The sequence below is a fragment of the Haliaeetus leucocephalus genome, unplaced genomic scaffold (assembly GCF_000737465.1).
Source record: "Haliaeetus leucocephalus isolate CR32 unplaced genomic scaffold, Haliaeetus_leucocephalus-4.0 Scaffold830, whole genome shotgun sequence".
Lineage (NCBI taxonomy): Eukaryota > Metazoa > Chordata > Aves > Accipitriformes > Accipitridae > Haliaeetus > Haliaeetus leucocephalus.
Genome location: NW_010973266.1, coordinates 31,043 through 55,516, shown reverse-complemented (window position 1 = coordinate 55,516; position 24,474 = coordinate 31,043). Strand labels below are relative to the sequence as shown.

At 43.3% G+C, this 24,474-nt stretch overlaps 1 protein-coding gene across 2 annotated transcripts in view; it reads left to right on the top strand.

The window, feature by feature from the left end:
- The window catches only part of ALDH18A1 (aldehyde dehydrogenase 18 family, member A1), a 41,764-nt gene that overhangs the window by 113 nt on the left and 17,177 nt on the right, over positions 1-24,474 (top strand). Inside the window, exons 2-9 of one of the 2 annotated variants that reach the window (XM_010581934.1) lie at positions 1,344-2,222; positions 11,341-11,464; positions 15,964-16,187; positions 18,411-18,560; positions 18,651-18,755; positions 20,205-20,357; positions 20,954-21,044; positions 22,649-22,773. In XM_010581934.1, coding sequence (XP_010580236.1) covers positions 11,371-11,464; positions 15,964-16,187; positions 18,411-18,560; positions 18,651-18,755; positions 20,205-20,357; positions 20,954-21,044; positions 22,649-22,773 — 942 coding nt within the window. In that variant the 5' untranslated portion in view covers positions 1,344-2,222; positions 11,341-11,370. Of the gene's footprint in view, positions 1-1,343; positions 2,223-11,340; positions 11,465-15,963; positions 16,188-18,410; positions 18,561-18,650; positions 18,756-20,204; positions 20,364-20,953; positions 21,045-22,648; positions 22,774-24,474 lie in introns of both variants that reach the window. The other variant, XM_010581933.1, reaches the window with a different exon arrangement.

Genomic DNA, 24,474 nt, shown 5'->3' with positions numbered 1-24,474 from the left:
GGCCGGGGCGGCCGCCGGCCCTGCCGCCTAGGGGTGTCGCAGAGGCGGGCTGCGCTGTCGCGGCCGCCCGTAGCTGAGCGCGACGGGCCCCTTAGCGGAGGGGCGAGCCGCGTTGCGGCCGGCGCTGGGCTGTGCCTTCCGTCGGCGCTCCGCGGTAAGTCAAAGCGGTTGCTGCCGGCTCCCCTCCTGCGACTGGAGGATCAGGAGCCGTTGCTGTATTGCTCGCAGTGGAGGAGTGAGGACTCCGTGGGAAAACAAGCGAGCTAAGCCTTGAAGCTGTAGAGGTGCTGTACGTACAGTCGCTGCAGTGCTGCCTGCGCCTGGACGCTCCCTGTTCTCTTGGTCCTCGCAAGCTTTCCAGAGCCTTCTAGACTTTGGTTCAAATTTTCTTGATGGCTACGGAGCATTGTTACTGCGTGGAGTTATTGGCAGAGTGAAATAGCAGTTTGGACCCCTGCGAGCACTAGATGAATTGATAAGAGCTATGTTGGCCTTATTCTTCTCGAGCTTTGTGACAGCAGAGCTGTCACCCCTCTTGGGAGTTCTTTTTCCTTGCTTGCCTCTTGTGTCTGTCTACTTACAAGATTTCTCCATGCCCAAAGAAAAAATTTAAACCCTCCTGACACTTGCGTGACACATAAAAGTTATTACCTAGGTTTTGACCTGACTCTTGGTGATAAACCTGTGTTGTTTGCTTGGTGTTTGTTCACAGAAGATACAGCAGGATCAGATTAGAGGGTTTTTTTAAGAAACCTGATAGCTCTCTGAAAGAAGTAATAAAACTGTAGATAAAGGAGACTTAATGAGCAAACCTTACACAGTTTTGCAAAAGCCTTTGGCAAGTGTCCCTATACTATGAAGTCAGGAACAGCTTTAGTTTCTTAAATGAAAAATAACTAAAATACTTCCATAAATGCTTATACCTATGCTGACTGTACCATAAAAAATGATGGATACTTGGAAGTGTTTACCTTCTTTCTTTTCTCAGAATTGGTCTTGATGACACTAAGAAGCAATTCATAAAGGGTTAAAATAAAGTTTTCTTCTTCCCTGTCCTATACTAAAGTATTTATATTTAATCACATTAGAAAGTACGTTACCTTTTCTGTATTTGTGACGGTGAATAATTTTTGTTAACTGCTTTGTTTGTTTTGATTTGTGTGTTTGTTTGCTGTACTGCCTTCCTCTTCTAAGCTACTCTTTTCCAGCATTGTTATAAGAAGTGTATTCAATAGCAGAGTGAACATCTTTCAGGCTTAGATTTGGTAATTTTTCAGCTGCTCTTGTTGCATGTTGTATTAGTAGCAATATGAAAGCAATGTTATTTTTATGTTTTTCTGCAGCATCCAGGGAAGAAAACATCTGATAGTCACTGTGGATGATACTCTGAAAAGTCAGTTCCAGGTTGTCGTTAGCAAAAATCAAAAAGTAAATAGAATGGTAGGAATTATCAGGTAAGGAATGAAGTGCAGAGTAAAAGACCATACCATGCCACTGTGTAAATCCTTGCTTTGTCCAAACTTGAGTACTCTGTGCAGTTCTGGACTCTCCCTTGGGTGATATGCTGTACTCTGTTTAGGATAACCGGGGAGGTGAAGGAAGAGCAATGGAGATGACTGTATCGTTGAAATAGCCTTGATACAAGGAGAGCAAGAGCATCCTGTACTGATTTGTTAGTGGCAGTGTAGTCTAAGGAGTTGCTGTGCTTCTCTCTTGCTGGTGCTAGTACTCACATATTGTATAGATGGGTGGGTCAGTTGGTCTCTGAACAGAATATTACCATGATCAAGCTGTTTTCTGGAGGGGGGTGGGAACTGCAGCTTCAAGTAGGAGGGGTGGCAAAACTGGTGCACTTCTGGTGCTAGAATTGTTTAGGGAAAACTTGAGCATCACAGCAGAGGGAGGAATGAGAGGATGGGTGCACTACAAGCCTGCAAAATCGTGAGTGGTATGGAGAAGGTGAATAGCCCCAGAACCATGCAAAGCTGGAGACCAGGAGGGTATTCAGGTAGTTTTAATTGCTTTCTTGTCCTGCCCATGTACTTTATCTGGTCATCTGACAGACTGCTGTTCTACTGATGTGTTTTGTTTTATGTCTTATTTTCCCCATTAGGATTTGGGTGTCAGTTTACCCTTTATAGAAACTGAATGCCATCTTGTTTCTCCCCAACCCCAAAAGAAGAAGGCAAGACGTTGTGAGGGCAGAGAATAAAAAAGGAAAGGTAGGTAAAGGCAAATGGCTTAAAAATAAGGAACTGGAGGGAATGCTGAGCTGAGCATGCACAGTTCCCTGAGGCTGAGATGCTGATGAATGCTGTTTTGAGTGGTGTTCTTCTTGGAGAAATGAGAGGACAGGGACTTAGAAATAAATCCTACAGTTGGTGAATAGTCCCTAGTTTTTCTTAGGAAGTTGTAGCTTAACCGTTGGCTGGCTTAACCATTACCAGAAGGCAGTTGTTGAAGAGGTTCCACAATGGGGCTTTGGATATGGAGGGTATGAATAAAAAAAACTAGTAGGGCAAAATAGTGCAACTAAAATTTCTGTAAGAGGTTCTGGAAGAGAGGCTGACACCCAGGGTAGTAAATGTGGAAGTCAGTCTTTCTCCTGAAATACTAAACGGATATTAAACAAGAGTGCCAACTTCAGTCTACATTTTTCAGAATTCTTTTCATTCTATCCTTGCATTTCCCTGGCTACGGTTTCTCCTGGATATGAACGTGTGTCCAGGTACTTGATTTGCATCTTGTTGCTTAGCAGCACTATTGTCACTCTACTTAACCATAGCTATTACAAAACTTCTATTCAGTCTCCATTGCTTTTCCTGAGTGATCTATGGCACTTGTACAACCTTCATTTGATGGCCATAGGGAAATGGCAACAGAATTGGGAGGCTAGTTCTATCATCTTTATCCTTAACAGCTGGTGGAACCTGCTGCTCAGTGCTGAAAACAGGTGGTAGAAGAAAGTAGCCACATTTGATCCAGGCAAGAGTAGAGAGATGATGTTAGGACGAAGGAAATGCTTGAAAGGTGCTAACTAACCCTAGCTTGAGGTTTCTTAGTGAGTGCTAGTGCTTGATTAAATTAACCTGTGTCCTTATGTTCCTCACTTATAAATCAGAGTAGCTGCTTTAATCAAGATTACTTTTTTTTTCTTAATTAGGTGAGGGAAAGAAGTCTTTGCACAGAGATACACCTATGTTTGTTGCAGTTGTGTCTAGGACTAAAGGTGGACTGTAGCATGTCTGCCTATACAGATTATTAATAATGTCAGGATGGTTCCATGCTTTTTTCTCTAAGATGGAACTCTCTTTAAGATTACTGAAGGTGTTCACTGCCCTTAACTCTCTGAAACCACAGTTTTCCATTGCTCACTTCCTACTATGCTTGCTGTACACTGAGGTAAATTACTGCTGACCAGGTAGGAAATCTAGGATTCCTTGCCACTAACAAGCATCCTTCCATAAAAACTACTGGTCTCATGTGAGAAATGAAAGTACCCATTTAGTTGCTGTTCATTTTCTCTTGCCAGTTCTTCCTCTATTTCAGTGTCTGAAAAAGAAAAGCAGTTCCCCAGTATCTGCAGGGGTTGAGAGGAATCTGTTGCTTTTTTTTTTTTGGAAGCACAGTTCAAAGAAGTTGCATGTGCTTAAAAATTGGCCATGTAAGCTTGAAATGAGGGCATTCCTGTTTCTTGTTAACTGTTTAAAAATCAAAATGAAGGCTTGGCTTAACATAAAAAATCAGCTGCTATGATACATCTTTAGTCACTGTTCTGTGTTTTTTGTGAGTGACCAACATTCTGGTGTTAGTGTTGTCTTTATTCTGCAATTATACACACCAGGTTTATCTTTGCTAATAATTGGAGAGGGGAGGAGGGGAGAGCAGGGCCTATGTGTGCTATGATTAAAACAAATTCCACTTCTTGTGAAGTGGGGATCTCCAGATAGTCTTCTAATGAAATGAACAACCTTATATTTATTTGGGGGGTTTGAGGGGTTGGTTTGTTTTCCCTCATGTGGAGATAGTGAAATCTTAATGTCAGATAATTGTGAGTTGGGTCTTCTATTAATTCTTGAGACACTGAGGCTTTTGCAAGTGTCTTGAACTCTAACCCAGCTACTTGAATATTGTTCACTCTTCATGAGGTTTTTTCCACAGCTGTGAAACTTTCAGAGAAGATTGCTTCCTGATCCCAGAAGGTGATGTGTTAAAGATGTTAAAAAAAAAAAAAAGCAAACCCTCCCCCCCAGTAAACAGCCCTCCAAACAAAAATATCCCACAAACTAAATAAAAACCAAATACTGTCTTGTAACAACATGAGAATTAGTGCTGTTGGAATTTGTTTGAATTCTAATAGGTAAATAGGAATATAATAGTGGTAAAATAGGTGTAGGCAGAAGACAGTATAACTAGTATCTGAGTTGAACTGAGGAAATTCTATGAATTTTGTAGTGTCTTTGAAGATGAGAAACTAGATTTATGGTTTCTGCTAATTGCAGTGATAAGAGTGCTTGTGGATGACACCCAAGTTGGGTGGGAGTGTTGATCTGCTTGAGGGTAGGAAGGTTCCACAGAGGGATCTGGGCAGGCTGGATCGATGGGCCAAGGTCAACTGTATGAGGTTCAACAAGGCCAAGTGCCGGGTCCTGCACTTGGGTCACAACAACCCCATGCAGCGCTACAGGCTTGGGGAAGAGTGGCTGGAAAGCTGCCTGGTGGAAAAGGACCTGGAGGTGTCAGTCAACAGCTGACAGCCAGCTGAATATGATCCAGCAGTGTGCTGAGGTGGCCAAGAAGGCCAGTAGTATCTGGGCTTCTATCGGATCGTGTGGCCAGCAGGACTAGGGGAGTGATTGTCCTCCTGTACTCGGCACTGGTGAGGCTGCACCTTGAACACTGTGTTCAGTTTCGGGCCCCTCACTACAAGAAAGACATTGAGTTGCTGGAGCGTGTCCAGAGAAGGGCAACGAAGCTGGTGAAGGGTCTGGAGCACAAGTCTTAGGAGGAGCGGCTGAGGGAACTGGGGCTGTTTAGTCTGGAGAAGGAGCTGAGGGGTGACCTTGTTGCTCTCTACAACTACCTGAAAGGAGGTCATAGCGAGGTGGAGGTCGGTCTCTTCTCCCAAGTAACAAGTGATAGGATGAGAGGAAATGGCCTCAAGTTGTGCCAGGGGAGGTTGAGACTGGATATTAGGAAAAATTTCTTCACCAAAAGTGTTGTGAAGCGTTGGAACAGGCTGCCCAGGGAAGCAGTGGAGTCACCGTCCCTGGAGGTATTTAAAAGATGCACTTAGGCACATGGTTTAATGGTGGACTTGGCAGTGTTAGGCTGTCCCGGTTTCAGCTGGGATAGAGTTAACTGTCTTCCTAGTAGCTGGTACAGCACTATGTTTTGAGTTCAGTATGCAAGAATGTTGATAACACTGATGTTTTCAGTTGTTGCTCAGTAGTGTTTAGACTATAGTCAAGGATTTTTCAGCTTCTCATGCCCAGCCAGGGCACAAGAAGTTGGCACAGAACACAGCTAGGGCACCTGACCCAAACTGGCCAATGGTGTATTCCATACCTTGGGACGTCCCATCTAGTATAGGAACTGGGAAGTCGGGGCGGGGAATCACCGCTTGGGCACTAGCTGGGTGTTGGTCGGCGGGTGGTGAGCAATTGCCCTGCGCATCATTTGTACATTCCAATCCTTTTGTTACTACTGTTGTCATTTTATTAGTGTTATCATTATCATTATTAGTTTCTTCTTTTCTGTTCTATTAAACCGTTCTTATCTCAACCCACGAGTTTTACTTCTTTCTCCCGATTTTCTCCCCCATCCCACTGGATGGGGGGGGAGTGAGTGAGCGGCTGCGTGGTGCTTAGTTGCTGGCTGGGGTTAAACCATGACATAGGCTCTTAGAATCATTTAGGTTGGAAAAGACCTTCAAGATCATCGAGTCCAACCATCATCCATGCCCACTAAACCATGTTATGGAGTACCCTGTCTATGCACTTTTTGAATACCTCCAGGGATGGTGACTCAACCACTTCCCTAGCAGCCTATTCCAATGTGTGACAACCCTCTCAGTAAAGAAATTTTTCCTAATATCTAACCTAAATCTCCCTTGCTGCAACTTGAGGCCATCTCCTCTCATCCTATCTCCAGCCACCTGACAGAAGAGGCCTGCACCCACCTCACTACAACCCCCCTTTAGCTAGTTGTAGAGAGCGATAAGGTCTCCCTTCAGCCTCCTCTTCTCCACACTAAACAACCCCACTTCCCTCAGCTGTTCCTCCTAAGACTTGTGCTCCAGGCCCCTCACCAACTTGGTTGCCCTTCTCTGGACATGCTCCAGCAACTCAATGTCTTTCTTGTAGTGAGGGGCCTGAAACTGAACACAGTGTTCAAGGTGTGGCCTCACTAGTGCCGAATACAGGGGAATAATCACTTCCCTGCTCCTGCCGGCCGCATGTATGCCAGGATGCTGTTGGCCTTCCTGGCCACCTGGGCACACTGCTGGCTCATATTCAGCTGGCTGTCAACCAGCACCCCCAGGTCTTTCTCTGCCAGGCAGCTTTCCAGCCACTCTTCCCAAGCCCGTAGCTGTGCATGGGATTGTTGTGACCCAAGTGCAGGACCCAGCACTTGGCCTTGTTGAACCTCATACGATTGCTCTCAGCCCATGGATCCAGCCTGTCCAGATCTCTCTGTAGAGCCTCCCTACCCTCAAGCAGATCGACTCTGCCTCCCAACTTGGTGTCATCTGCAAACTTGCTGAGGGTGCACTCGATCTGCTCGTCCAAGTCATTGATAAAGATATTAAACAGAATTGGGCCCAATACCGAGCCCTGGGGAACACCACTTGTGACCCGCTGCAAACTGGATTTCACCCTGTTCACCACAACCCTCTGGGCTCGTCCAGCCATGCAGTTTTTCACCCAGCAAAGAGTACACTTATTTTAATTTAGAAGTGAATGCAAATGCCATATGGGGGATAGGTGAAGAGCAAAGGCAGGACTCGCCCTTGTGGAAGGGTGTGGGCTACAGTGGAGAAAACAAAGGCGGTAAAGGGCCTACAGAGGTAAAGCCACTCCTGAAAGTTTGTCTACAGCTCCCTTTCATCTGCTGTCTGCATCAGACTGCAAACACCTGAGAACAGGGAGAATCAAGGTCAAGGGAAGCTGGATGTGGGAGATGGCTAGGCAGCCTGTGCTGTGGGGAGGGCTGTCTGGACTAGTCTGGGACTAGACGGAAAACAGTTGTTAATGCTCCAACCTGTAAAGCCCTGGATTTTGTGCTGCAACGTGGAGTAGAATTACATCATCTGCTGGGACAGCAGGACGGGAAGGTGAGCGTGCTGGTGGGAGGGATGAGGCTGGAGCCGCGGAGCTTACATCAGCCGGCCGTGGGCCTGGGGTTCCTGCGCGCCGCGCTGATGTGGCGCCCGCTGCCGGGAGGCCGGGGATTGGCTGCGGCGGGTCAGCTGGTCCGGCCGCGCCCGCCGCGGCGGGAGCGCGGTCGCGTCGCGGTCCTGGTGCCGCCGCAGGTGCCGCCGCCCGTGGACATCTCTGTCGCAGCTTCAGCAGGACGGGTCAGGTACGGAAATCCTGGTGGCTTCAAGTGCTGAGGCAAGGAGTGATGCCTGGAGGTGTCAGTGATAAACGTGCGGCAAGCCATTTGTCTGCCGTTGCGTTTTGTGAAGCTGAACTCGCTGTCTGTGCCTGAGTGGGTTCTGCTGCTTGCTCCTGGTGTGAATCGCTCGGTTCCTCCGCTTGTACTTCCCAGGGCAGGCAGTTGGAGGTACTAGTCCCGTCTCTAGTGCTGGTGCTATACAGCCCTGCTTGTGCTGCTTCGCTTACTTATAGACGAGGTATAGCAAAATGGAACAATACTCAACGTCCACAGATGCTGTCTTTTGAGGTAGCCAGAACGGTTCCGACAGGCCAGTAGCAGGGTTTTATTCCGCTGCACAAGGCAATGTCGATCGATGCAGGCTGCTGCGACCGCGCTGTCCTGCTGGAATGGATTCTTGGTAGAAAAGAATTGCATGGTATATGTTGCTTGAATTGCCTGTTGTCTGTGTGTATAACTTCTATAGAACCTGGGCAAAGCTATTTGTGGACTGTTCTAAAGACAATTTATTTGAAGCTTTATTTTAGTCAGTTCTTCTCAGCTGGCTTCTCTCTGGGAAGGTTTCTTGGATTTGAGTTTGCACTAAGAACTGCAGATATATTTTTTTTTCCTTACAAAAGTTTTCATTTTAAGGTGACAAAGCTGCTTAAATAACAAAACCCCTGAATGTTACAGAGGACTTATTTGTGTTATGGTAAAGACTTGCGTCGTTAAAATTATGCGTATTTCCTTGGAACTTGATTTCTCTCTGCTTAATTGCTTAAGTGTAGTACAGTTTAGCTCTTTCTATAGGAGTTTGGTTTCCAGATTTTTTTCCCTTGTGGAATGTCCTCACACTTAGTTGAGATATTGGCCTTTATATATAAAACTGTGAAAAAAAATTATTTAGTTTTATTTTATCAACTCACTGCAAATATCTGTGGACATCCCATGGGTCTGCAGCCAACAGACTGAAAAATCAGTGTTATAGATTGTTGTTGTTAAAAGGCACCAGTTTTAGGATTTGAGACCTCTGATTGCTTGGTAAGGTGACTAAGTCTCTTTACACTGATCTGGAGCAGAATCTAAATGTACTATGTTGTTTAACAACTGTTATGGAGATAACAAATTAATAAAAACTAGCCAATAGTATTGCTTTCTATGAGCAATAATATAAGGATAACTTCTATTATTTAAAGAGATGATGGGAGAATGATATTTTTAAAAGTCAGGTTTGGAGACTAGTTTGGAAGGAGTAGGTCTTCCTGGTAATGAAAAAAACATAAATTTTTAAGCTGTTGCCGGAGTCTTGGAGAAATACCTGAATAATGCATTTTGCATTTCTTTTTATTGCTCCCTCCCCTCCAAGTAAGGCAGATTTTTATTTTTTTAATTATTATTATTTATTTTATTTTTAATTTTTAATTTTTTTAATTAATTTTTTTAAAATTATGTACCTTTTTTTGGTTTGTTACTGAAGACCGGAACCATTCCAGGCATGAAAATGGGAGTGGAATGGAAAATGAGGATTGAAAGTAACTTTAAATCCTTGATTGAGTAAGAGAGGAGAAAGGAGTTGTTCTGCAGCCTCGGACTAGGCTGAAAGAAAGCTTGTCATTTACAGTATGCCCTACGCCCTGTCTATGCTTTCTGGCAGCGTCATTCCCATTTCACATTATTTTCTTGATATCTGCTGCTGCTTTAAAATTTCCATTTCTGTCGTCTTGTTAACTTAGCCTCCTTGCCTTTTCTCACAAGCTAGTTGCAAAACTGTGCTATTTCTTTCTAATCTTTTTCCTTCCAAAGATCCACACTGTCTACCACCTCTCACTGCTCACTGTCTGCTTGCTCTTAGCAAAGTTGTCTCTGGTAAAGGGAAGCAGGAGGCAGTCTTCCAGAAGGACAAGGTTGCTCTTAGTTGCAAGCAGCCCTGTAGTGGGAATGTGAAGTGGTTCTCTGGCAGATCAGTAGGAGCAACTAAGGACACAACACAGCTTGATCTAGCTAGTATGGGTCTATATTCTAGTGACAGTGCAACACCAGGTGAAGGTTATTACCGTGGTGGGAATCAAAGGCCTGACAGAAGAGGTTGTAACAGGAAATGTCTGGGGGTGAAACTTCAGGTAGAGTGCCTGGTTCTCTTCCCTAAGGGAGCTGGTCTGTGAAGGAAGCTGAAGAGGAACAGGCAGTTCCACTCAGGATAGTTGTGGTGGAAGGGGTCCTGGACAAAAGACCTGCCGTTTGCTAGTTCAGGTTGTCAGGAGCTGCAGGACTTGGCCATTCCTCTGAGACATAACTGAGACCCTGCTGGGAAGATGACGGCTGACAGTAGATGCTAGGGTGGACTTCAAGGTGGAAGGGTCAGACAGCCAGACATATGAACAGTGGGAATTGTTGTGCCCCCCAGAGGCAGGTGCATGAGGTGCCTGATAAGGGTTCGAAGAGGGAGTGTCTAGTTGGTACTGTTCACCTTTAAGCTTGCCCTGTTATGAGAAGAGAGCTTGGACTACTTGCTCAGTTGTATCATCTGCTCTGAGTCCTTTGTCTGCCTTGACCTGGCAGTGGTCATGACTGGCATTTCAGATGAAATACAGAACTGGAGGGATGTTGAAAATTAATATTGTTAAAAAGCCGTGCTATGTAATCTTTACTAGACAAAGCAGGAGAGCCATTATCTGCTGGTGGCAGCCGTGTCTTATGTAGAGGTGTATATTTTGGTAAGGTTTATAATGAAGTATAAGAACAATACACTGGTGTGGGGTAATGAAGCAACTTGAAGTGTTCATGTACATGTATGCCAGAACTGCCAGGTGCTATAACTGTCATGGTATTTGTAATAGCAGTCTTCCAATGCAGTTACTATGAGCTCTCCTTGTCCTCTCTTCAGTACCTTCTCCCTACCACAGCTTGTGCAGTGTTGTTTGCTCTATTCCAATGGTGCAGAGAGATGGATTGAAAGCAAGTAAAGGAAGCAAAATTTTGTAAAAGGGGAAGGAGAGGTTTCATGGCTTAAGCACTGTCTGGGAGATCTGGATTCTTGTTAATCTCCTTTGTTTCCTTTGTGATACTAGATGCATTACTTCAACTAGATCTGTCCTAGGAAATGGCTAATTGTGTATCCCTTGTTTACTGGGTGCTTGCTCTAGTGGATTTTGACTTGCAAGAATCCTGAGTGTTTACAAGTTCAGTCAAGGGAAACTAGTGCCAAATACCTTTGAAATTGTTGCCTTACTTGTAATCATGGTTAACATTTTGTCATTTGGTAGTGCTCAGGGAAAAGTGAGTCAGCATATTTTCTATATTGAATAGGGCTGAGATTCATAAGTGTAGTAGATGCTCTGTTGTGGGGTGTACAGAGAAGTCTGTATGATACAACCTCTCTATATTTTTTTTTTTTTCTTCCAGGCTTCCCTGTGGACAAAGTTAGGACTCTTCTCCATTGTAGATACACCCACTAATAATGTCTTCCCTTCTTGGGGAACCACGTGTTGTTCTTGATCTTTAATAATGATCTTCTGCCAGCAGGCAGGGAACAGGGACCTTCAGTTCTTCTAAGTCACAGTCTGAGAATTCTGCAAAATGGAGACTGGGCTGTCTGTCTCTTGCACAAGGAAATTGCGTTAAGACTGTACAGGACAAAGAGGAGTTGGGGTGGGGGGTTTGGTGAGGAGAGAGATACAGATGGAAATTCACTGATATTTAACCAGTTTTCCACCTTCCTCCCTTCCTTTTAACTTACAGATATCCTTGATTTGCAGAAGGCATCTCAAAATGTTGTGTCGAGCTGCTCTGAGCCCCCTTGTCCGTTCCCCTGGATGGTGCTTTGTGTTATCGCCACATGCCATCGCAGCCATTTCCCGTTTATGTATGTATGAGAGAAAGCACACATTTCTAATAATGTTGGTCAGTATGTGTCTGGGCATGCCTATACTCTTTCCTATGTTCAAAGGAAAATCACCTCATTAACATCATTCAAAATGTGCAACCTCTGGAGTGAGTTGCACTTGGAAGCTCTACTTTCTTAAAGTTACTTTCTCCCTTAACTCAATAATATTCAGTTGATGTCTGAGGGGTCTATTTTTCATTCTGATGTGCATTTCAAGCAAAAAAAAATCAGTTGTGAAAGTAATGCTACTGTAAAAGTTCTTTATTTCAACCTCATGTATTCCTGGAAAACAAGATCTGATTATGTCTGCTCCCCCATTTGCGTTTTCAACCCACAGATGTCTTGAGTAAAACAAGATGTGAAGCTCAAAGTTATTCAGATTAGGTAAAAGTGGAAAGATGCTTGCAGGAAATCTGAGTGTAAATACATCAGTGCCCTGTAAATAGTTGTTCCCTGAAAACCTAACTTGAGAGAACCATTCACTGTCTATTTGATTAGTGGTCTGAAATAGAGAAGGCAAGGACAGATAGACTCTATTAGATCAAGAGATTAACTGTTTACTGTTGCATGCAAGATTAATTTCCCATTGGTCTGTGTGTTAACAGTTCTCTTTTGTTGATATTTATATGAATTAATAAATGTTGAGATCTTTAAAATGCTAAATTTGTTTTTTCTGACCTATAGTTCTGTTGACTTCTGCATTTGTAGTATTTCTAAATATTCCGCGTTTTCCGAAGTCCATAAACTACTCGGTTAACACTGTGAAAATTATTCCTTAGTATTGACAGTAATCAGTATCCAGTATTGGAACAATTCTGGTTACTTCATCAGTTGCATTCTAAAACTGAATTGAGCATTGATCACAGTTTTCTTTTGTTGTCTACTGTTTCTGTTGTGATCCTGTTCGGCTTGTCTATTTTGAAATTCTGCTTCTTTACTCCCGAGAAGCAAGCCTCATGCAGGTTTCATAAAAGGATCTGCAGTGCCAAATACTAAAGTCTTTTTCATATGTTTCTCCTTCTTTATTAAGGAAGTGAAACTGTTGACAAGGTACTGGATATAAAAACTGGAATGCCTAGAAACCTATTTGTCCAAAAAGTTGACTGGATGGCTATATCGTTTTCTTCCTAATTGCATATGAAGCAAGTTAATGGGCTTGCGTCACCAGAATTGTTTTGCATATGTAACATGGGAGCTGACTTCACATCTTAGTCCAGTCTAAAATAACTAAAAAAGACAGGTTTATGCAGTCATAGAGCAAGGTTAGCAATTAGGGCTTTAGCAGAGATGAATGAAATTCTCTGCGTGTCCTAGAACCATTGTCGTCTTCCATGTTTTTCTGAAAAAATAAGTGGTTTCTTTTCAGATACTGGTTATCCCTCAAGAGCTGCCTTCTTGGAACCTTCTAAACCCTGAAGCTCTAGCCAAGAGAATTGGAAACAATTTGGTTTTACTCCTTTCTGGTCATACTGTGTGGGATAGGCAAATACTATATAGTCATGTATAATGCTGGAAAGAACAGTTAAATTGGAATCCTTCACCTGTTCTTTCATATGTATTGTAGGCTTTATTTACATTCACAAGTATTCCCTCATGAAAATGAGGGGCAAATGAAACTCATCTCCAAATTCCATTTTTTAATTTTATATGCGTGACATGTTAGTGCAGCCCTCAGTTATGATTAATCATTTAAGCTTCTTCTGCGTGTCTGATGAACAAAAGATTTACTTATTTAAAACATTGTTAAAGGACAACTTTCTCTTTTTTATGTTCATTTCTGTCTTTCTCCAGCAGAAGTAACACCCAGAATAGTCACTTTAGGTTATAAATGAATCTATTTTGTATTACTGAGCATCAAAATTAGAGAGACTGAACAGATTAAATAAAATCAGGTAACTCTGACCATGGCATAGGATTCAGTTTACTGATTTGTAAAGAAGCCTCTGCATCTTCAGATGAGATACTGGTTAGGATTGACTAGAATAGAATAGTTCAGTTGGAAGGGCCCTACAGTGATCATCTAGTCCAGCTGCCTGACCACTTCAGCGCTGACCAAAAGTTAAAGCATGTTATTAAGGGCATTGTCCAAATGCCTCTTAAGCCCTGACAGGCACGGGGCATCGACCACCTCTCGAGGAAGCCTGTTGCCATGTTTGAACACCCATCTTGGTAAAGAAATGCTTCCTGATGTCCAGCCTGAAGCTCCCCTGATGCAGCTTTGAACCAGCCCCATGTGTCCTGTCCCTGGACGCCAGGGAGGAGAGATCAGCACCTCCCTCTCCACGTCCCCTCCTCAGGAAGCTGTGCCCCTCAGCCTCCTTCTCTCCGAACGAGACAAACCCAGCGTCCTCAGCTGCTCCTCAGAGGACGTGCCTTCCAGCCCCTTCACCAGCTTGGTTGCCCTCCTCTTGGCGTATTCAAGGACCAAAACGTCCTTCTAAAATTGAGGGGCCCAGCACTGCACACAGTATTCCAGGTGAGGCCGCACCAACAATAAACACATCAGGTTAATCACCTCTTTCGACCGGCTGCTCATGCTGTGTTTGGTGCCCCCCAGAATGCAGTTTGCCCTCTTGTCTGCCAGGGCACACTGCTGACTCACATTGAGCCTGCTGTCGACCAGCACCCCCAGATCCCTTTCTGCAGGGCTGATCGCCAGCCACTCCTCTCCCAATTTATACTTGTGACCAGCGTTACTCTGTCCTTGGTGCAGAATCTGGCATTTGGACTTGTTAAATTTCATGCCATTGATGATTGCCCAATGCTCCAATCTATACATCCCTCCACAAGGTCTCTTGTCCTTTGAGAGAGTCAACAGCACCTCCCAGTTTAGTATCATCTGCAAACTTGCTAATGGTGCAGTCAACTCCTGCATCCAGATCATTGATAAAAATGTTGAACAGCACTGGCCCTAGGATTGAGCCCTGAGGAACACTGCTGCTTACTGGTCCCTAGCCAGATATAGCCCCATTCACTACAACCCTTTGAGCCCTGTCTTCCAGCGAGTTCTTCACCCAGCACACCGTGAACCTGCTTATCTCACAGCTGGGCAACTTGTCCAGAAGGATGCTGTGAGGAACAGTATCAAAAGCCTCACTAAAATCCAGAAAAACTACATCCACCATCTTCCCTGCATTCAGTGGGCAGGTGACCTTACCATAGGGTATCAAATTAGTTAAACAAGACTTTCCCTTTCTGAACCCATGTTGACTATGCCTGATGATTGCATTGTGCTTTATATGCCTTTCAATAGCATCCAGTATGATCTTCTCCATAACTTTTCCATGAATGTGTGCCATCTTTTGACTAAGTTGCACTTTTGGTCCCAGAGTGTAGTGTCAGTAGCTGCTTTTTCAGTAATTACATCAGAAGTGTTCTCCATCTTTTTTGCTATACTGATATTTTTGAGACTGTCTAAAAGGTGACATTGGTTTAATACAGTTTCTTAATAGCAGTACAAGAAGAGCTAGATGGAGGATAAGGAAATGTGGTTTCAAATTCTTTTCAAGTAATATGGCTTATCCACATTATATTAATTATCCACTTGACACACTTGGACTGCATGTATTCTTATCTGCATGACTCCTTCAGATGCAATTCACTGTGGATCTGCAAAACTGCATATGAAGTATATTGGAAGTGCTTTCTGTCTGCTTTCATTTCTTCAGCTTAACTTTGGGACTTTATGTGTTTGGGTCCACCTCTTTGTCAATTAGAAAGGATCCAGACTGTTCCTTGTGATTGTACCTTAATAGTCACTATCCTCTTTAATCTGCTGTGCTGATAGTGGTCTTGCTGACCTTTGCAGGCATTTTGAAAACAAAGATTTTGCTGGCAAGCATTCCCTATCTCATTGACTTGGGCAAAGTGCCAGCCTTACGTATCTTGTGTCTTACCTGTGTAATGCTGTGACTGTCTCTTCTCCCTCCAATGCCTATTTATCCTGTAGGAAGGTAACTTCCAGTTTGTATGTCCATCATCCCCCTTCTGCTGCCCCTAGTTGAGCAACGTGCAAAAATACCTGACCTAGAGATGTTGTAAAAGCTGTGTTTCTTTTCCTCCCTAAGAGTCAAGCTTTCTGTGCTACTACAGATGGGAAAACTCTCTAGCTGTATCTAATGAGGTGAGGCAAAGGAGACTGTTTTTAAAGCTAGTACTTTTACTTCTGATGTGAGCTGTATGGGCTTTTTTTACAGTGTCCTTCAGTTTGGTCTTCTAGATTCCCAGAGTCAAAGCTCTGTTACACGTGGGATATTGCCTTATATACCTTAGGGACGGTTAGAGCTGCTCAGATATATTAATGGTTCTCACTTTATTTTGGTGACTTGAAAGCTAGCTTCTCGTTCCAGGTCACTGAGAAGTGTGTATTGTGAGCTTTAGCCTTGGAAAGGGAGGAAATGTTACATGACTTCAAGGGCTTAAAGTCTGAATGAAACACTTAAAACTGCATTTTTTTTTCTTTCTTTCTTTAACCACAGATCTCCCTTGTCATAACCAAAGATTAAGGAATGAATCCATCCGTTGTTGGAGCAACATCCCATTTATCACTATGCCACTCAGCCGTGCACATGGAAAATCATTTGCACACCGCAGTGAGCTGAAGCATGCAAAGCGGATTGTAGTGAAGCTGGGTAGTGCTGTTGTGACTCGAGGGGATGAGTGTGGCTTGGCCCTTGGGAGGCTGGCATCTATTGTAGAGCAGGTAATTCTGTGACTGAAGTGGAATGTTTATTTTAACTTCAGATACTTGGTGATTGTTGGATGGCACAGAAGATTGTAGGAAAACTCAAAAAACAGTGATGGCCGTTTAAAGCAACGTGTTGGCCTTTCCCTTTTTTGTTCCCCTGTGCTGTGGTAGCATAAACCGCGTAACTCTGTAAATAGGTGTTTAAAGGTGTGGTGAGTTAACCTTGACCAGCAGCTAAGCACCCATACAGATGCTTGTTTGCTGCCCCACCTCTGCCCCACCACCAGTCAGAATGGGAAGAAAATAGGAAGAGCAAAAGTAAGAAAACCTAGGGGTTGAAATAAAGACAGTTTAATAAGTGAAGGAAAGGGGAAAAGAAATAAGCGATGCTAAGGCAATCACTCACTACCTCGCACAAGCAGACCAATGCCCAGCTAGTCCCCGAGTGATGGCCACCTTGGGAGACAATCCCCTGCCCTTTCCTATCCTGCTACCCTGGTTTTATTACTGAGCATGATGTGATATGGTATGGAACATCCCTTTGGCCAGTTCACGTCAGCTGTCCCAAACGTGTCCTCTCTGAACTTCTTGCCCAGCCTCTAGCCTACATGCTGTGATGGGACATAGTGGGAAAAAGAAAGTGTTGATACTGTGCAAGTGCTGCTCAGCATGGGAAAAAGAGAAGGCTTTGATGCTGTGCAAGCACTATTTAGCAATAGGCAAAACACCGGCATGTTATCAACACTGTTTTAGTCCTGAAATCCAAAACACAGCAGTATATAGGCCCTTATGAAGTAAGTTAACTCCCATCTTGGCCAGACCCAGTACAGAGGGTGAGATTTTTATGCAATAGCTAAGATGTGACTGGGGCATTAGTTGGACCTAGTGGGAAGGTGGCACTGAAGTTTGTGAAGTCTGCAGGTTCTTGATTACCTGAGCATTTGCAGATTTCCTCTAGGAGAAAGCTTGAGACCTCATTACTACTAGAAAAACTGATGGGATCAGCTCATGAATTGGTTCTCCAAAATGAAATTATGACTTTGGGGGGGGATTGGACATGTCTTCTCTGGGAAGTGAAGTTAACATAATAAATTAAATTCATGTAAGACATCTAGCTTTAGAGCTTTGAAAGGAATCTGGCCAGATGCATGTAAGGAAGGAGTAAGTAAAAGCTGTATTATCAGAGTTAGCTTCTTCACTTCTAGAATTCAGTTACTGTATAATGGCAGTTTGGCGAATGGATGGCAAATAAGAGGGTTGGGGGAAGGTCCAGCTGCTACTTTACAGCTTTTTCATATCTTATCTTTCCTTATCTGTAGCAATGGAAGTGGAGGGGCGAGGGGTATAGAAGTGTTACCATGTAATATGTATTGTGAAAATTCAAGCATGACTGTCATAAAAACTGGTATTGTGAAAATGTCCTGGTTTCAGCTGGGATAGAGTTAACTGTCTTCCTAGTAGCTGGTACAGTGCTATGTTTTGAGTTCAGTATGCAAAGAATGTTGGTAACACTGATGTTTTCAGTTGTTGCCAAGTAGTGCTTGGACTAAAGTCAAGGATTTTTCAGCTTCTCATGCCCAGCGAGCAGAAAGCTGGAGGGGCACAAGAAGTTGGCACAGGACACAGCCAGGGCACCTGACCCAAACTGGCCAACAGGGTATTCCATACCATGTGACATGCCATTTAGTATAGGAACTGGGAAGTGGGAGGGAGTGGGGGGTGGGAATCACCGCTCGGGGACTAACTGGGTGTTGGTCGGCGGGTGGTGAGCAATTGCACTGCGCATCATTTGTACATTCCAATCCTTTTGTTACTACTGTTGTCATTTTATTAGTGTTATCATTATCATTATTAGTTTCTTCTTTTCTGTTCTATTAAACTGTTCTTATCTCAACCCACGAGTTTTACTTCTTTTTCCCGATTCTCTCCCCCATCCCACTGGATGGGGGGGAGTGAGTGAGCAGCTGCGTGGTGCTTAGTTGCTGGCTGGGGTTAAACCACGACAGAAAAGAAAGTTTAGCAGAAGCTATAGATTGCATGCAGTCCTTTGCATAGCTCCTAAGTGGCTAGGCAGGTGTGCAGGAGTATCTTAGAGGGTGGCTGCCTCGCTTTCTGCATCCATGGATAAAGCAAAACACTTGTGTCAGCAAGAACTGGTGAGCATGTTATAACAGCCAGAACTGTCATGCTAGCAGCGATCATACTCCAGGCCCTATTTCTTATGTTCTGTACTTACAGGTGTCAATGCTGCAAAATCAGGGCCGAGAGATGATGATTGTAACCAGTGGTGCTGTAGCTTTTGGAAAGCAACGGTTGCGTCATGAGATCTTGCTTTCTCAGAGTGTGAGGCAAGCGCTTCATTCAGGCCAGAGTCAGCTAAAAGATATGGTGAGTGACTGGCAGCATTCCCGCTTTTCCTTGAATGTTGGGTGGTACCTGCTCAAGTTACTGCCTGACAGCAGTTCTTTATCTTTGTAGGCTATTCCAGTCTTGGAGGCCCGAGCCTGTGCAGCAGCTGGCCAGAGTGGACTAATGGCTTTGTATGAGGCCATGTTTACACAGTACAGCATCTGTGCGGCTCAAGTAAGAGATTCCTTCTTTCCTAGACTGACTTGCTACTTCAGTCAGTGATGGAATTGTTCTCAGATTTTTTCCGTGTTTTATACGCTGCTATTTTTACTGTAGTCTTGTATTTCTATTGCCATCCTACATTTGTGGCTTATTATTCTAGCGTAAATGGTAGCTTATACAGGAGTGCCTTGCTAAATATTTCTGAAATGGAGTTATCTATTGTCAAGGTGAAGCAAATAGGCTTTTTCTTTTTAGAATTGGTGTGTGCCCTGCTCTTATGTACAGCAGCGGGGTGGGGGGGCGTCTATTAAGGTCTATTCACAAAAGATAAAGTTGGTGATCCAAAGTGAGGGTTTAAAAATTACAAGTGACTGAACTGCCACACATTCTGTAAAGCTGACAGAAGTGCATATCCACACTTAGAACTTGTGTCCATCTGCTCTTCAAACCTTTCTAACTTGTGGGTGGTGGTATCCCTAGCCTGGGTCTTCTACCTATAACCTATTCTGAATGCTGCAACTGTATTAATTGAACTACTCTTAAACAGGCTTTGCTTATCTTAAAAACTCTGAGAATGCAGAATTGCATCAACTGTAAGTCCTTATTTGTTTAGACACTTTTAATTAATTTAGGAGCCTAATATGAAGTCTCGCTTGGAGGAACTTCTTCCTGTAACACAGTATAGCTGATATCACTAAAATGTTTACAGTATAGCTAACAATTGCTGTAGGTTGCACTGGATTATAATCTTGTTCAAGTCGGTAGACAACTATCATTCCTTCGATTTAGAAGAATTAATTGCCCATGCCAAAAAAGTCAGTGTACACATTGATTCCAAGTGCTATTGTAACATCTGTGTGGTGGAGTTTTTTGCTTAGTTCTTAAATGTCCAATGGTAGAGTAAAAATGAAAAAAAGTCTCTTCAGAGCAGAAGTTGAGGTTTTTTTGTCTTAAAATACCAAAAAGAAAGGGGTGATGTCTGCATGCAGGAGGCTTTAAGACCAAGATTCTTTCAGAAAAGCAGGTGAGTTCTAGAGCCGAAGAGAAGTCTTGAGGCAAAGCATCCCTCCTGCTTGCGGCAGTAGAAACATTACACTGGGAAGGAAAACAGGAGAAGCAGTGTCTTGAGTAATCTTACAAATTGTTTAGGGTCTTAGTAGTTATCATCAGCATCTATGTTCTGCTTATGTTTTTTTTCCTAAGTTGATTCCTGGAGCCTGTGATCTGTCAGCTTGAGAAAGGCCCTTATAGGCTCCAGTGGAAGTTAAGGCATATAAACCTGAAAATGTTGTGCAAAGAGTGTTTCTCACTTGTATTCTTTATCCTTTAAATGTGGCTTATGTTTCTTTAGTGACCCAAAGGGCACGGCTGATCTGTTATGATATGTTAATACATACATTTATGATGTTCTCAGGAAAAGCGGTAGGCTAAGTATATATTAATTTATTTTCCTCCTTTTAGATTTTAGTCACCAACCTGGATTTCCATGATGAACAGAAGCGTCGGAACTTAAATGGAACATTGCATGAGCTTCTAAGAATGAATATTGTCCCTATAATTAACACTAATGATGCTGTTGTTCCACCTCCAGAGCCGAATAGTGATCTGCAGGGGGTAAATGTGGGTAAAGTATTGCAAGGGGGTGAATCCTGCTTGTAGATGGTACAGCAGTAAGGGGTACTTCACTAATGCCATAAATGGGGACCTCTGAAGCCTGCAGCAGGGAAACAAACATACAAAATTAGTAATGTGGACAGAGGGTACTGAAGACTATGCTGACCTATCTGCTTCCGGCATGATACAGTGGTGTGGGGTGAAAGCAGGGCAGATGATGTCTGCTCTGCCAAAAGCAAGCATGCCCAGTTTGGTTTTCACTGAATAGCTGAAGTTGGAAGGGACTTCTGCAGGTCACGTAGTCCAGCACCCCTGCTTAAAGCAGAGTCTGTTAGTACCTGTTGTCCTGTCACTGGGCACCAAGGTGGAGAATGCAGGTGCTGATCACACTGCTTGTCATGTTGATACCACTTTACTGCACTCCAAAAGCATATGTACTTTCACACAAAGATCACCTTCTAAGTTTCCAGTGGGTGTGAATAAAGTAGCTCAGAAGGACTTGGTAGTGCTGAGGTAACTTGCTTTTGTATGTTGGAGCCAAATATTTCCTAGTTCCTCCCGCTATTCAGTGCTGCTGATATGCATGTGCATTGCAGGTGATTAGTGTGAAGGATAATGACAGTCTGGCAGCACGACTGGCTGTGGAAATGAAAACTGATCTCCTGATTGTTCTCTCAGATGTAGAAGGTTTGTGAGTAATTTCTTTACTTTCTTCTTCTATTGAAATACATCAGATAGTCGAACCAACCTATGTATTTGGGTTTTGCTGATCTCTTCAGTTCATATCTTTTACAGGGACAATTACAATGTACCCCATAACTCCTTAAGGCATATATCCAATGCTGATGCTGTTGCATAAGCCAAACAGTGTCTGCCACACTGTTGAATCCGGGTCGGTGAGAATGTATGTGAAGTTGAGACTTGTTCCAGAATGCAGAATACGATATGTATTATGGTACTTCTGCTAGCTTCACAGAATTGTATGATATAGTCATGAGTAATATGCAGGATAAAGGCTGTGTGTTTAGAATCAGGAGGATAAGCCACATACTATTCTACAATAGTCTGTTTCTTCTGTCAGGAGGTTCTGTCTTTCAGTGAATTATGGGTACGTTACAAGTCCTGGTCATTGCCTTCCAGATACTTGGAACTTACTAGCTTTTTCTGTCTCCCAGACATCTGGCTTACACTGCTTTACTCTTCTAAGCTGTGCTGCTGTGACATAAGTCTGTCACCGATGGATGTTGAAGCTCCTTTTCGAGAGAGGAGGGTAGTGGATCCAGTTTCGGATCAGTGCAGTCTGCATAACCCAAGTCACATAGTCTTTTCATCTTCTCCAGATGGGTTTCTTTCAGTGGATCCTGGACTTTGAGACATATTGTAGGCCATGAGGAGGAAGGAGGTGCCTTTCCATAGACACAGTTTCTTTTAGCAGATTCAGCTGGATTTCATGGTTGATTCTAGCTGAAATGACTGTCTGAGAACAACTCATAAAAGCGACAGTCAAAACAAGTTGTAAAAAAAAAATTAACACCCAACACCCTCATCCTCCAAGCTTATTCATTCAATGTGACATCTTGTTTATGGAATGATGCATGTCTTCTTCTATCAAGGAAGGACACAGATAGTCTGCACTTGTGCCCTCTAATTTGTAATGCCAGTATTTGTTCATATAGAATTTCTGGGAAGTCTGGTGGTAGAGTTTAGGTTTAACATCTTAGGTAAACCAAAGCATCATTCAATTCCAAACATAGTTACATAAAATTACTAGATTTTTTTAAAAATTAGTAAGAGTATATCTCTGTAGTGTTGTGTTCCTTCTTAGCAGAATTTGTTAGTTGCCCTTTTTATGTATTTCTGAATTGCCCAGTTCATCACTGTACAACCCAGTATTCAAGAATATAATCTGAGATTTTGGTGAGGAGGACTGTCCTTTGCCTGTTCAGTTGTGGGCTTGTATACATAAGCCCTGATTTTGAATGTATAAAAGCTGTAAACTGTCTCTGTAACCTCAACCAAATGTCTCTACCTCCCAGCTTGCATGCTGGTATTCAGCATGTGGGTTTTCAGTTTCTTATTCATTATGCTTTTGGTAAAGCTATGCTTCTTAAGTCTGCCTGTTAAGTGTTGCATGCTTTCAGTCCCACAAAAAGCAGGGTTCAGTGAAAGTTTTCAGTGCTGTAAAATGAAATACAGCTTTTCAGCCTCATTGATGTTTTTTTTCTTTTTTCACGGGTGAGCTTTGGATATGAGGGTATATAACACTAACAGATTTTTATTATTTATTTCAGGACTCTTTGACAGCCCTCCAGGATCTGATGATGCAAAGCTCATTGACATATTCTACCCAGGAGACCAGCAGTCTGTAACGTTTGGAACCAAATCCCGAGTGGGAATGGGAGGCATGGAAGCCAAGGTAGAAATACGGAACACTGGTTTTTGTTATTGGGAAGGAAAGGGAGATGTGGAAAGGGAGATAGACGAGGTGATTGTGCAGGCATTCAGATGGATCTTGACAGGCTACAGAAATGGGCAGACAGGAACCTTACCGAGTTCCATTATGGGAAATGCCACACCTAGGAAGGAACAACTCCATTCACCGGTATGGGCTGGGGACTTGACTGGCTGGAAAGCAGGTTCACTGAAAACAACATAGGGGGTCCTGGTAGACACAAAGCAGAATGTGAGCTAGCAATATGCCCTTTGGGCAAAGCAGGCCAACAGCATCCTGGGTTGCATTAGAAAGAACACAGCCAGCAGGAAATGTTTATTTCCCTCTACTCAGCAATAGTGAGATCACATCTGTAGAGTTGTGTCTGGTTCTGGACACTGCAGTACAAGAAGGACATGGCGTGCTACAGTGAATCCAACAGAGAGCCATAAATACGATTAAAGAGTCGGAACATCTGTCACACTAGGAGAGGCTGAGAGCTAGGACCGTTTACCCCAGAGAAGAGAAGGTTTGTGTATAAATACCTGAAGGGAGGGTGTAGAGAAGACAGAGCCAGACTCCTCTCAGTGGTATTCAGGGAACAGATAAGAGGCAATGGGCACAGACTGAAATACAAGAAATTAAGCTGAAATGTAAGAATTTTGCGGTGAGGTTGCTGAAGCACTGGAGCAGGTTGCTGAGAGAGCTTGTGGAATCTCAAATGTTTGGAGATGTTCAAAACCTGACTGCATGGTATCTCGAGTAACTTCCTCTAGTTGACCCTGCTTTGAGCAGTTGGTTAGACTATACGATCTCCAGAGATCCTTTCTGGCATCAGTTATTCTGTGAGTGCCCTGGAACGGTGTATGCGTTCCTTCAGCTTCTCTCTTCGGTCCATGTGAATTGAAAAGACCAACTAATGAATTACATTCCAGTAGTTTGTAAAATGTGACATTTGGAACTGTATTAAGTTGGTCTTTTAAATTAAAATAAGAGTCGGTCCTCACTTCTTTCATATGTGATAATCCAAAGATGTTGGGAATCCCTGTCACTTGAATCTGATATGATACCTCTGTCTCCTGAGTTTGTACATGTGCTGTTTGCTTCTGAAGGATATATTGGTGGAGGCAAAGGTACTGTAGTTCTCGAGTACAAGATAGCAGAGGTAGGAGGGCCAATGGTTTTTAGTGCTGTGTACATTCAGATGCCCTCAGTATTCATTGCTGTGAGTGCATAAACATGGGTGTGGTGTGAGACTTCAGCATGTCTCTCGTGATGCTGAGATATGCACTACAGCAGTACTAGTTGATGTGGGTTTCCTAAGGACACCTCTGGAAGGTTGTTTCTAAGAACTGAAGTAGATTTTGACTAACCAGGGAAAGACCAAAGTGAAATTCTTCACCAGTTATCTTATGTTTTATTTCCTTTTCTGAAGATTCAGGTAAGACATACTTCAGTATCAGAGCATGGACTGGAAGGTGGCAAAAGGAGGAGGAATTTGAGTGTTCTGTTTGTAACTATGGGATGTACAGAGCTCATTTAGCAACAGCTTTCCCTTGACCTGGCTTCTGGAATGGTTTAAATGATTCCAGGTATTGAAGGGAAAGCTGCCAAGGTCAGAAAGTACTTGTATTGTAAAAATAATAATAATCTGTTAGAGGTATTTGGTATCTTTAAATCTGAGTC